Source organism: Seriola aureovittata, chromosome 9 (assembly GCF_021018895.1).
Source record: "Seriola aureovittata isolate HTS-2021-v1 ecotype China chromosome 9, ASM2101889v1, whole genome shotgun sequence".
NCBI lineage: Eukaryota > Metazoa > Chordata > Actinopteri > Carangiformes > Carangidae > Seriola > Seriola aureovittata.
The window spans coordinates 3393095-3407604 of record NC_079372.1 but is presented as its reverse complement, the minus strand read 5'-3'; the positions used below and the strand labels follow the sequence as shown (position 1 = coordinate 3407604).

Below are 14510 nucleotides of genomic sequence, written 5' to 3'. Positions count from 1 at the left end.
CAAAAAAAGGAGATAATTTTTCTGGTCTAATTTAATGACAGATATCTATAGTCGATAAATACCTGCAAAAACAACCTATGCAGTCAGTGGATAAAATTTGTGCATATTCTGTTGCTAAAGGAAACTTAATAGCCTAAATGACAGTAATCACTACACACAATAAATAACATATTTGCCCTTTACCATTTGAAAGTGAACAATGCATGAGTCACACAAAATGAGTCACTGTTAATTGATTGGTGTGTTTCTGCTGAAGTTATCGTCATGCTGGTGCCCTGTGAGGGATCAGAAACCTACGTCAATGGCAAGCGTGTTGAAGATGCGATCCAGCTTCGTTCAGGTACATACCTCATTTTTGAAAACAAAGTTGTAAATAATCTGTAAATGTGATACTTGTATTATCTCTGTGGACTGGGGTAAATGAGCTGACTGATTTCCATACCATAGATGACTCATAGAGTGGGGTTTTCTTCTTCATAAATCATAGTTATGAAGCACAGTTCATAACACGCATGTTTTACTTTAAATCTAAAAAAACATGATCAAAACAAAGGTTGGAGCTGTTGGTTGCATTTACTTTTTTTTTTACAGCACTGATGGAGCTATGTCTTTTTTTAATTTTATGCTCTCCGTTTTTATTCCTGCCATACATGTGCCCCACCTTCTTTCAGGTAACCGTATCATTATGGGAAAGAACCATGTGTTCCGGTTCAACCACCCAGAACAGGCCAGAGCAGAAAGGGAGAAAACGCCATCTGCCGAAACCCCAGTGGAGCCGGTGGATTGGACCTTTGCTCAGAGAGAGCTTCTAGAGAAGCAGGGCATCGACATGAAGCAGGAAATGGAGAAAAGGTATGAAATCTATCCTACAGGCTTTATTTCAATTCATTTCTAATGGGGTCAGTAATATGATTTATGTGGTTTCAAATAAAGATATAGATAAAGTATATCATGAGTTTTGTGATGAATTTGACAATATATTTTACTTGTTTATGTAGGCTCACTGAGATGGAAATCTTGTACAAAAAAGAGAAGGAAGAGGCAGACCAACTTCTGGAGCAACAGCGACTGGTGAGTTCAAATAAGCTGGTATTTAGCCAAACCCACTTATGGATTCATTCTCTTCCCTGTAATCTTCATGTTAGAGATTGCAGACAAGTTAGTTGTAACTACACAGTGGGTTAAGTAGATGTCAGGCCATCACTTAGATGATGATTATATCACAATCAAGCAGGCAGATTCTTGAAGGATCCAGCTAGTTTGTGATATTTTGTGTGTTATTTTGATTGAAATGTACTGCAGGATATCTGTGGAATTTAAAGTTAAAGCATGGTTTGCTTTGGTCAATTACAATTGGAAAGCTAGTTTTCGGTTTTTGTAAGACAGTTTCACTTGGTCCATTTAAATCCGACTAGTACTAATTCTCACTCTGAGCTCTGACACTTTTGAGATGTGTGTGTGTGTTTGTGTGCGTGTGTATGAATCACACTTCTACTCTTAGCGCATGTCTGTTCTTCTTGCATGGAAGTTTTTCTGGTTTGAGACAGATGAGCTTTTACTTGCCTTCTTCTTGAGTTGAACTGATTTTTCTGTAGCAATTTGATTGAGCGAGGATTAGATTGTAAAGCTTTCCCCTTTCCAAATCCCTGTTTTCCCTTTTCCTGCGTCTTCTATAGTGGATCTGAATCTTGCAAAACAGCAATTTACAGCTAAAGTTGATTTGATATTAAGATCAAAATTCATTTATAACTGATTGAATATTGGACAGTATTGAAACACATACCATTGCTTTTATTAAGTGATGCTGATTTTGCATGGTTCATGTTAATAGCATGTTTTCTTAACTCACTCAGTACTGGTTCTGGACTAAGTTGCAGTGTTTGCCGTTGAGCTGGTCAAATCTGAAGTGGCTGTTGATTTGCTTGGATTAGATTTCTACTCTAGTTTTCTTGCTCTTGTTTTGTCCTGAGTTTCATCTCTTCAATGCAGTTGCTGACATGTACAATGCATTGTGATAACAAAAAAAATCCTGCTGTAGTTTTTTGACGGATAGTGACAATGTGGTTTCTCATTGACTTCTTTGGCTACCTCTCTTTGCTAGCCTTACCTGGCATCTCGTAGCACACCGAAGGCATGGCTCAACAACAGAATTATCAACTGCTCACAGTTGAATCAGTGAATCACAGACCTCTTCCATACTCTGGTGGTTTTATGTGCAGAGCTACAAGCATAGGGTTCAGACTCCCAGCAACACTCAATTCCAGCCATAGATACAATATCATACACAAGACCTGAATTATCTGTACCTACTGGTTGTGATCTGTAATGTACTTTGTCTACCAAAAATGAGAAACTGCATTTTTTTCCAACTAACATCTTTCTTGTAGTGGATTAACACTTACCCTCACTTCTGCCTCTCCTCTCTCTACTGGCTTTCTGATCAACTGCAAGAACACTCTGTCTTCTAACTCACCACTAATACTAAAGCCACTCAAACCTTCTGGACTAAAGGGGGAAAGCTCCAAAATCCATCTACATGCATGCCACTGTAGCATGTTTGGGATCCAGCTTTCAAATCTCAAAATTTTCAATTAAGAAGAGGAATATCACAAAACAATACAGAAGTGCTCCAATCAGCTACTATCCTCTATTGATATTTCCTTTCTAATCATGATAGACATGCTTTACCTTTACTTTTAATATCAATATGCAACATTGGGAACAAAATTGTTAAAGGTGACATCCCCATTTCTGAGATGTGAAAAGTCTTCATTCATTTATATCCATATTACCATTTCACTGAAGACAATATGAGAAAGACAAACTGACAAGAAAGTCAATGGAAGCCACTGTTTCTATGTACATTTGTTTTGTTATCTTTATTTTGAACATAGCCCTGGACATTACACCGCATGCTGCCATACATCTTGTATAGCAATGATGTATGCAAAATATTAAGATAATATTATAACAGTGTAATAGTCCTCTTTGGTAAAAATCCTAAACCTCAAAATTCTGAAAATCTGTCTAAGCCCAAGCATTATTTTCTTATTTAACTTGGACTTAACTCATGGTTGAAGTTCCCATGTTGCATATTTATACCTTTTAATCATTCTTTAAAAAAAAAACAAAAAAAAAACATCCTTTCATCCTATCTTTGATTTCCCATTGTAATTTCTGCTTTTTTTTTTGGGAACCATTTGGTTTTTGTCCTGTGTTGTTTTCTCAAGGATGGAGACTCTGATAGTGGGGATGACTCAGATAAGAGGTCTTGTGAAGAGAGCTGGAGACTGATCACTTCCTTGAGGGAAAAGCTGCCTCCCAGCAAGCTACAAACTATAGTGAAAAAGTGTGGATTACCCAGCAGCGGGAAGAGAAGAGAGCCGGTCAAAATGTACCAGATCCCTCAGCGGCGCCGCATCACCAAGGACTCCAAGTGGGTGACCATCTCAGACCTGAAGATCCAGGCTGTCAAAGAAATCTGCTATGAAGTAGCGCTCAATGATTTTCGCCACACTCGGCAGGAAATTGAGGCACTAGCTATTGTAAAGATGAAGGAGCTTTGTGCTAGCTACAGCAAGAAGGACCCCAACGAGCGGGACTCGTGGCGGGCGGTGGCTCGGGATGTTTGGGACACTGTAGGAGTTGGCGATGAGCGCATTGAGGACGTCATCACCAATGGGTCTCGAGCAGGAGGGGTTGTTATGGATGAACTAAAAGTGCACATTGACAAACTTGAGGACATCTTGCAGGAGGTGAAGAAACAGAATAACATGAAGGATGAGGAGATCCGTGCTCTCAGAAACAAGATGGTCAAAATGGAAAAGGTCCTTCCACTCATCACCCCAGAGGGCCAAGAAAAGCCACCCAGCGGAGGCACTTCTACTTCCGCAGCCAGAACTCCAAGCCCTCGAGATGGAAAACCTCCTGTGCCAGAAAAGCCTGAGGTAGAGGAAGTAGAATCACAAACAGGCCAAAGTACAGGAGATGATTCAACCCTAAAGCGAGGCCACATGCGCTGGATGCGTCAAGAGCAGTTACGCCTCAAGAACCTTCAGCAACAAGAGATCTCCAAGCAGCTTCGCCGGCATACCGGACCACATCGCTTTATACCCCCAGAGGACCGCAAGCTACGCTTCCCCTTCAAAAGTAACCCTAAGCACCGCAACTCATGGAGCCCCGGTACTCATATCATAATTACAGATGAGCAGGTCATTGAGCTAAAGGTGCCCAAAGAAGCTGTAGAGGAAGAAGAGGGAGAAAGCCAGGGTGGAGAAGGAGTACAGTCTAGAGAAAAGATGGCTGCTTCAGTTATCCAAGTCACTCCACCATTGCCAAGCTCATCAGTCCAGCAAAGAAGCAAAGACTTGGAGCAAGGTTTGAGCCAGGGTCACAGACATAACTATAGGAACAACCAACATCAGCAGCCCCATGAACGAGGCCGCAGCAACTCTTTTAATCACCGCCAGCGGCCCTCTGGCTCCATGGAGTCACTGCAGCAGCCTGAAAGCAACAGGAGGCATAGCCAGGCTTTCTACCAGCCCCGCCACCATCAGAACCAGCCAGCACATCCCCAGTTACACCACCAACAACAGCCATGCCACTATAATAGCATGATGTATACAGATGGCAGCTGCAGTGGCTACCAGCAGTACCATCACACTGACCACGCTAACCATCCAATCAACTTTCAGGCACCTCCGCGAATGCGCAGGCAAATGTCTGCCCCTAATCTAAAAGCCAGCAGAGAGACGACAGTCTGAGTGGGACTCGTGGACTAGTTTCAAATACTTTTAGTAGGCAAACACATTACAGATCACAACAGCTCAGAATCGTGTGAATCAAACAGCTAAAACTGACTGTGACCTTTGCACTTGATCAGCGTGTTATTGGTTGATCCAAAAGTATTGTATGTATTATAAAAAGACATTTTATCATCATCATAATATATGCTGTTTTATCAGTTTTTGCTGCATTGTGTGCGCTATCATCATTAGCGTTAGGAGAGCTGTCATAAGGAATTGAAGCCAACAAATGAGAAGGGGACTGTTTTTGCCATGCCATGCCTACTCTTTTCATTTTTCAACAAGTGACAGTTCAGCAATCACGCTTTGATTTGCCAAAATTATCTTCATGGTTGAATTTCTGAGTTTACATTTTTGCCATTTTAGTATTGATTTATCAAGAATGTTTTTAGCCACTACAGTATGAACACATTGAAGTGTTTAATTTTCATCAAGACGGCGCAAATTAGGAATCAAAAAGCACCCTATATTTATCTGTTTCTGTGTACCATGTAATTGAATGTTAGGATGGACAAACTGGTTGTCTTCCCAGTTTTAACTTTTGTTTTGTACCTCATGAAACAGTTACTCTCATAAATCTTCATTGGCCTTGATCTGGAATCAAAAGACCAGTATGTTGGACATTTTAAAATTGATTATTGAATAACTTGATGCATTAATCAATTGCGTGACTGCCTTTTAAACAGACTGAAGTAGTGGTCAAAGAAAGTGGTTTTCAGAAAGTGCCTTTTTATGCACTAACTAAATTAATCTGCTGTGCAACTGCAATTTAGTATTTTTTTTCCCTTTGTTTTAATTCAGTGCTCATGCACAAGGCTTCAGCGAAATTTGGTGAAGGAAATTTACCCCTTACAACTTACCTAAGCAAAACTAACTTTTTAGTAATAACATACTGGTTTGTTCAAATTCTAAGTAAGCCCCTTGGTTGCTTGACTTTTTTCTTCTTTCTTTTTAGATTTACTTCAAATATGTAACTGCCACTTACTTGTATTACAGTACTTTGCACTTCCTCAAGTCATGGATAAGCTGTATAATTAGTTAGTGAATACACTAATTTTAATGTTAAGCAATAAGTAGTACTGTATTCTAACAAAAAATTAAACAATCCTGACAAAGTACCCACATTTTATATAATTCTATATTTCTCTCCAGGATGTTTTCATTAATAATTCTCTTTAGATCCTGGAGTTTACTAAAGACCCAATCAAATGTAAGACCCACTATGCTGAAATGCTGGAGATGGACCTAACTGTAAGACAAGGAACACACAATTTCACTGTATCTGGTCCAGAATGTTCAGAATAATTTCCCTTCTCCAGTATAAACCACACATCCTAAACTGAGTGCCGATTTCTCTTTCAAGTCTAAATATTACATTTTGGGTTTGTGGTTCACTGAATAAGCACAGAGTTCACTGTTTTGAATGGATGTCCTGAGTGTTGTCATGGTTCCCAAAGACTCGCCTTAAAAATGTTGGAGGGAGGACAAAGACTTGAAGTGCTTGCATAATGTTATTAAGGACAAATCTATGTCAAATGAAATTTTGAGGATTGCCTTGTTTTAACTGCATCAAATGCTACATATTCACGCTGCCTAGGTGGATCTATCATTGTGATGGTGTATGAAACCAGTGTCCACGTCAGTTTTTGTCTCTGTACTTTAGCTGATGCTTATTTGAATTAGCAGCAAGTCTGCCTGTCAATATGTCGATTCCTTTCTGCATTTGTAGCTTTAAAAGAACCCATTCATTATCACATTTCAATATCAGTTGGCCTTCAAATCATTTTAGAGAAACAGTCACACTCAGCAGGATGGGAGAGAATTTTGATGGACTATCAAAATTTTAAACTTGGGTTCAGAATGATGAAATTATTTTCTCTTTTATATTTTAAGTTTTGACAGTATATATTCTGCCTTACTATGCTGTAACAAAAACCAAATGATATCATGGCATATGCAAGTCTAGTCTCTTCGCCCTACGCCTCATGTCTTTTTGACTATCTTTGCATGAAGTAGCTTACATTTCTTCAGCTCTAATAAATGCTCCATTAAAGAATGTTATTTAACGTATGCACTGGTGCTGACAATGACCAGGTAAGCTGGAAAGGATACAACATTAAATGGACAATGTACCTTATACTGTTCTTTTGAAATATACATACATGTCTGTGGTAGGTCTCAGTTCAAAGAGTGAGTGTTGTATGTCTGTGTTTTGAATCTGCAATATCAAGTGCCTCATTGTGGCTGTGTACCAAGTTGTGTTGCTTCCTTAATCGAGCACTTTGTGCAAACATACAGTATACATTGGAACAGTATTGTTCACTGGTTTAAAAAAGGATATACTGAATCCCCGTGTTTCTTGAGATTTATTTTCAAAGTATGACTGAAATAAAAATGACATGCTCCAAGTGCAGTTATTGGTTATGTATGGATGGTATTTGGTTTTCACAGAAACAGATCGCTAAATGTGTGTACTACACAGCAGTGACCATTTGAGACACTGTACAACACCTTAGGTCAGGTTAAAGGTACTGGAAATATTTAAATGAATAAAGTTTAATTATTTTGATAAAACATATTTGAAAATAGTAACTATTGTCTACACAATTCCATCCCAAGAAGTTAAAAAAGCTTTATTATTAGCCATTTATTATCACTGTAATCATTTAATACTACATCATGGCAATGTCGCACATATACTAGCAACATGGGTGGGTATGAAAGCTAGATTTGTTGACATTTACCTCATTCCACGAATATGGTTTAAGGCATTAAATTTTGGTCTTGCCATCATTAAACTAAATTGAGAATTTAAATGTAAATTTTTTTGAAAAAACTATCCTCACATGCTTCATTATGGTACACACTGTTTTACAATAGCAGCTTCAAGCAGATGAATACAGTCAGTGAAACTTACTTGGTGGATTTCCAAAGGTTGTTTGAATTGAGAGATTTCAGCTTTTAGTTGGTTGGTAGGATTTCAGCAGAGAGGAGGGTAATGACAGATGAAAAGGCTGCATTGTCTTCCCAGAAGACACTGAACAAACAGGATGAGGTCATCGGGACCACAGCCTGTCCTGCTCTGATGAGGATGGCGCCCCTCATTGGATTACAGTTGACTAAGCTTCTAGCAGCACCTCTCTTTTTCCACTCTAGCCATTTCTCTCAGAATATAAGATATTGTTTCATGAAGTTTAATTTCTGCAGAAAAAAAATGGCAAAGGGTGAAAGTTTTTCATTCATTGCACCAGCATAGGACTTGAGTTACCCTCTATTCTTCAGTATATAGAAAGTAGTGGTAATAATAATTTCTCTTACTTTTTTGCTTTTTTTTTTTGAACACGTCTTATTATGAACGGTAGACCAGTGATTCTTGATTGTGTAAAATATTTTATCCTCACAGATTGTTTCAGGTTGACATATGTAACGAGATAACAATTGGGCTTGGGCCGATATTCAATAATATCGAATATACAATATTTTTCATAACATTGAGAATTTATTTCTTTATTTTATTTCTTTATTTATTTTTTACAGTTTTGCACAGTCTGCCCTGCTGCCCAGTCTGACCCTCATCTCACTGCCTTTTCTTACTGTACATTGTGCATTGGCATGTGACAAATAAAACCTTGAACTGCTGTTTAGTGGCAGCATGAAACATAAAATAATTATAATACAATAATGTGTTATTAACACACTTTAAACAAAATAAAATAATAATCATACATTATGAATTGAACATTTGAAACATGAAATACAACAATATCATTATATCTGTAAAAAAAAAAAAAAAAAACCTCACCCCACAATAACATTGTGTATCGCGAAATTTGGACTGGACTGTATGGAGATATTACATTTTGAATATTGCCTAAGCCTAATAATATATATTCTGATATAACAAGACCGCCAGCATGCAGGCTTTCAGTACAGGTCTGAAACTGTACAGTAAGGGGAAACGGCCACTTTCATGTCATATTGCATAATTTAGCTGCATGTGTCCATGTGTCATTCGGACCACTAACAGTCATTAGCACTTAAGTGCTAGACATGAAAGTCTGATATTATTGTAGATTTTCAAAATGGAGAATAAGGCACAATGTGTATTTTGGGCTGAACTGTTACTGTGATGGCCAGATGAGCTCTCCTGTTGTTGCGGTTGATGGACAGTTGTCCATGTTCTCTTTCCTCTTCCCTGTGTGTTGGTGTCCAGGTTTACGAGAGCAAATTGCAAGAACTTCAGAAACAGGTGGAGACTCGTTCACTGGTAGCTGAGACACCCGATGAAGAAGAGCTGGAGGAAGAGGAGGAAGAGGAAGGTGTGTACTGTAAATCTGCAGTCCTGTATATATTTCTTCTATATACTGTATATAAGCCCCAGACATATGTAAAAATGCACTCTGTTTTCCTCCACATTTTCTGTCCAGAGCCTAAACTACTGGGATGTGCGTATAGTACTTTCTGTTTCATAATCAAAAGAATGTAATATCAACCTCATTCAGATTAATTAAAATGTGTTAATATTGCCATACTAATTACCCATTCAAGGTATTCAGTCAAACTAGATCATAAGTAACACTTGCTCTAATCCCTTTGAAAGAAAACATGCCACTAATGTAATTTAAACCATTCTACTTCTCTACTTGAAGTCTAAGGGACCATACTTTAGTTTTCCATGTTTTAGCCCATCAATTACAAATTGCCTATAAAGTATTGGCAGCCATGTTTCAGAGCAAGCAGTTTTTCCAAAATAAATGTATTTCCTTACTTTCAGAGCTGCCACTGATTTCCATTGTGTTGAGTAGCAGTTTGAAAGCTAATTCACCAATTTCCACCACAGTGAACATTTGGTCTCCTTTTGTGATTACTTGTTGTTAAAGGAGGTCAAGTTAACTTTTTTTCTGTCAGACCTTATTGAAAGTATACTCATAATCACACGGTCCCATCCAGGTAGTACAATGTTTAGTCGAAATAAAACTATTCCCTGCAATATACAGTAGTTGTCGAGTGATAGCAGCCTCTAGTCCTATGTTTTGAATTTGTGTAATGGACCTAAATTTATCTTTGTATTTGGATGACGGACAGAGGCTTTTAAGAAGAAACAGCATAGTGTCTGTATTTTGTCACTGTTTGCAAATGAGATGCTTTTCTGCAGCTGACTGTAAACTCTGATGTTAGAGGTCTGTGAACACATCACGAAGAAATGGTTTTCCACACGGGCACTGCTTGCAAGAAATATGCACTTAAAATAAAGAAACATCGATGGATTCATTAGAATTGCAGGCAGTATTGTAAATGCAGTGTTTTGTGGTTGGGCTAAAACAAGCAAAACCACTGGTATGGTCCTTTTTGGCTTTACATGCATTTACATTGTGTGTGTTTTATGTGTATATGCATCATGTTAATGTAAACTCTCCTGTCTCCCTGCAGTGCCGTGGACTCAGCATGAGTTTGAGCTGGCACAGTGGGCCTTCAGGAAGTGGAGGTACCATCAGTTCACCTCCCTCCGTGACCAGCTGTGGGGAAACGCTGTCTACCTAAAGGAGGCTAATGCCATTAGTGTAGAGCTAAAGAAGAAAGTAAGTAAAATGGCTGGTCAGTATTCTTTGTGACATGTCATTGTTTCTCATTGGTTAGAGTAAGGATCACCAGCTTTGAGAGTAGGTTTTTAGCAGGCAGCAGGGGAGTTTTTAATCCCTGAACGTCGTAAAAAGCCACATTGTCTTTCAATAATGTACTTGCCTGGCAGCCATCTACAGTCTGCTGATGTGAATCAGCCTCATAGCCATTGTACGTCAGGTTCTGGGATGTCGGACTATGACGCGAGATGACGATGATAAGTGATCTGCTGACTACATTCCTAATTACAAACCCACACAGTGATGTTATGAGAGACACCACAGTTCAGTTGCACCATTCTACACTCACTATTCAGTCCAGTGTGATGCGAGCAATTTAAATAACTCAACTTAAAACATGATGTATGTTGCACACGCACAAGTCAATCCTTATGTCATTGACCGTGGAGTGTAGACTCACTGTCCCATACTGAAATTGAATTTGTTACAAATCAGAAGCTCTTCTACTGAGGTCCGTCTTCCCCATCAGGAGACCAGTGTGATTTATATCCTTGTTTATTTCAAGGAGCTACATGATTGATACTGGAGATGGGTCATCTGTCAGAGACATTTCAGACTATTTTTATTTATCTTTATGTTTCATGTATCTGTAATTTATGTCCAATGTTGTCAAGTGGTTTAGCGTTTTGCCCCCAGAGGGTGCTGGGCAGAGAGGCCACAACATGAAGGGTAAAATGGATTTGTTTGACCTTTCAACCTTGATATATCTGCAGTAAAATAGTACAATACCATACATCTTGATCACAGTTATGAATAAGGCTTTTTAGAAGGTGCACTGTGTCTGGGTTTTAAGCCAGGATCCTTGAAGTCGGGATAGATCCTCATGCTTGTTTTTTTGTTCTTGCTTTGATTTGACATAATGTTTTTCAAAATGCCCTTTTCCTGTTCCCTTCTGCATTCTTCAGGTCCAGTTCCAGTTTGTCTTGCTGACAGACACGCTGTACTCTCCGCTGCCCCCTGAGCTCCTGCCCCCAGAGCCAGAGAAGGAGCGTGACTCCAGGCCTTTCCCTCGCACTGTGGTGGCTGTAGAGGTTCAGGACCTAAAGAATGGAGCCACGCACTACTGGTCCCTTGATAAACTCAAGTAAACATCTTATCCTACATTAAACTAGTCTTGAATTTAGCTAGATTTGTTCTGTATACTTATTTATACAAGTGCATCATTTCATATTTTAGAAATCATCAGTCACCACAGTCCTTTGCTCAATCTGCCTGTTGTCCAATCATTTCTCACGACTTCAGTATCAGAAATATACTAGAAAAAATACAAAGAATTATGAGATTGTAATCTGTACATCTAGCAGTAGCCGTTAGATTCTCTCTCCACTTCTCATTAATACCGAACACACACTGTCATCATTTGCAGGCAGAGGCTGGACCAGATGAGAGAGATGTATGATCGCGCTGGTGAAATGGCCTCCACTCATCAAGAGGACTGCGAGGGCACTCTGACAGGAAGCGACCCCTTCTATGACCGTTTCCACTGGTTTAAACTTGTTGGGAGGTACGTAACGCAACAAAAGGACGTACATATACTAGGTACAAATAGTGACTACACATGTTACAGTTTACTTCATCACTAAATATCCTGTTTGAATGCTGTTTTGTGGCTAACTAATTTGATATGGCTTTACTTGCGCAGCTTTTGGGATCCATTTAATTAAAATGGATCTACACATTTACTTTCATTTCATTTTTCATTTTCATGGTCAAATTCTGTTCCAAGGATTCATTAGGGTCATATATCATGTTTTATCATATATGTCTGTTATTGCTCATGTATTTTTTTTTTTTATCATGTTTATAATTTGATATTACATTTGTGATTTTATTTTGGTGCTTTTTGTTTTCATATCACTTATATTGTATTCATTTTATTTGACATCACATTTTAAGTTGTCTTTTTTTTTTTTTTTTGCTTTAATCATAAATGATGATTTCATTCATCCTTTTATATAATTTTTGCTGTCTCTGTTGCCATTCTCATGTTGATACCCTTCGGTTCACACAAAAGCTTGTTAACAACATAGTGTATTTGGATAATGTGGAAATTTGTAGCATTTTGTATTCACTCCTCTTCCAGCAAGCATACATTAGAAGACTTATACGTTAATCCTTTTCAAGTGACATTTCATTTGGGTGTAAAATAGTCATGTCTCTATAAACTGCTGTGACACCTAGCAGCTTCTAGTAATACCTGCTCTGAAATGAATCCTTCTGTTACTCTTATAATATAAAATAATATAAGAAAGAAAAGAAAAAACTTAATTGATTTGGTTTAGCTAATAATCATATTAGTATAAGTATAACAAAGTAAGCATGTACCTCTGCTGTTGGTGGTTGATTACTTTGCAATTCAAATGACACATCTTTTTTATATTCATACATGATTTTACATAATTTGTGGTAAGAACACATGAGACATAATGCCGTTTGTAAGAAAACAATGATTTTTATGCTGAAGTGAAATATCATATCTAAGCTGTACTGTACGAGCTGCGGTGGCCTGTTTAACTCTTCTGTTACTGCATTGTTACCTCTCCTTGGTTCTTGCCACTGCTCCCAAACTACCAATCTTCTCAGCTCCCCCATCTTCCACGGTTGCGTTAATGAGCGCCTGGCCGACCGCACGCCTTCGCCCACCTTCTCCACCACTGACTCAGAGATCACCGAGCTGGCCGATGAGCGCCAGAGCGAGATGTCTGATTTAATTGATGATGAGGCATTTGTGGACGACACCAGCTCGGATGCCGGCACCGAGGAAGGCTCAGACATCTTCAGCGATGGCCAGGACCCCTTCTACGACCGCTCCCCCTGGTTCATCCTGGTGGGAAGGTTGGTGACTGGCAGTGGCATTCCCACATCCTCCATACACAAGCTGGGACAGGAGTCTGGGTGGATGTTGGATTGGTTTAGTGTTGTTTATTTTAATACTCAGGTGTAGAGCAACAGGAAAAAAAGGTCAAAGAAGTAAATATTAATTAGTTTAGGCGTTAAAATATATCCTGCAAACAAATGATATTTGATATTGTATAAAACTAGATGGATAGACAAATAGATAGATAGACTGATGTTTCACCCAACAACAGTGATCAGTAAAGAGATGTTAAAGTAGCAGTATATAGGATACAAGACAATTATTTTACATATTATTTTAGCAGCTGGCAAATCAGAACCCTAAATATACTCTGCGTATATGTCTTATTAATTATCAGTAAAACCATCCCTGGAGAAGGGATGATTTCAGAATCAGATCATTTATTCATAGCAGCTTTGCAGAGATAAACTGGACTAGTTTTGAATTTAATGTGATTAGTCAAACTTCTACGCCTGCTTTTTATGAGTTACTTTTCATTTTGACTCAGCCCCCCCCCCCCCCAAAAAAAAATTAAAAGCCACCATCCATTTCTCCACCTCCTCCCAGCGTGATGTCTCATCCCCCGCCACCATCACAGCACTGACTGTATTAACTCCCATCTGTGTGTGAAGTTACATGTATTTGCTGTGTCTCAGTTGATTAGCTGTCTGTCATTTTATGTTTTTTTTATCCTTTTGTTTGATTCTTTTTGTTTGTTTTTTGTTTCATTATTACATTGTGGTTAAAACATTTGTTTTATAACCTTGTTTGTTTTAACATTGCTCTTGGAATATATTGTAGATAACATTAACTCAGCAGTAGTTGGCGTAATCACACTTACATGTATTCGTTTTAAATTGATGTCAGGATGAAATAATGTGCTGCAGCAGCATTTGAAATCACAGCTTACGCTGTATCGAGGCTACAGCCTCAGCGTTGTAAAAATCATAGCTTAGAAATAAACACAGTGTGCTAATCTCAAAATAAGACGACATATCAATGCAGGCTTCAAGCCAGCCAGACTCTGCAACAGTCGTAGCTCAGAAACCTGCGTCACCATGACTTCAGAGATTTTACAGATTGATATCTCTCCCCCGCCTTGGCCTTGAGTCTCCCAGCACAGGGAGGGAGGGAGAGAGAGGGGGAGGGAGGGGTGGCAGAGAATGAGTAGGTCACCAGGGGTGCAGCAAGACAAATCAAGTCCCACAA

At 38.8% G+C, this 14510-nt stretch overlaps 1 protein-coding gene across 16 annotated transcripts in view; it reads left to right on the top strand.

Annotated features, from left to right (window-relative positions):
• Nucleotides 1-14510, top strand: part of kif1b (kinesin family member 1B) — a 59877-nt gene that overhangs the window by 30157 nt on the left and 15210 nt on the right. For 7 of the 16 annotated variants that reach the window (XM_056384834.1, XM_056384830.1, XM_056384832.1 and 4 more), the window contains 9 exons: nucleotides 257-340; nucleotides 672-852; nucleotides 999-1071; nucleotides 9019-9124; nucleotides 9233-9250; nucleotides 10236-10384; nucleotides 11350-11528; nucleotides 11811-11948; nucleotides 13028-13279. In XM_056384834.1, coding sequence (XP_056240809.1) covers nucleotides 257-340; nucleotides 672-852; nucleotides 999-1071; nucleotides 9019-9124; nucleotides 9233-9250; nucleotides 10236-10384; nucleotides 11350-11528; nucleotides 11811-11948; nucleotides 13028-13279 — 1180 coding nt within the window. Of the gene's footprint in view, nucleotides 1-256; nucleotides 341-671; nucleotides 853-998; nucleotides 1072-3230; nucleotides 7219-9018; nucleotides 9125-9232; nucleotides 9251-10235; nucleotides 10385-11349; nucleotides 11529-11810; nucleotides 11949-13027; nucleotides 13280-14510 lie in introns of those variants that run through there. The other 9 variants (XM_056384836.1, XM_056384833.1, XM_056384831.1 and 6 more) reach the window with 4 other exon arrangements.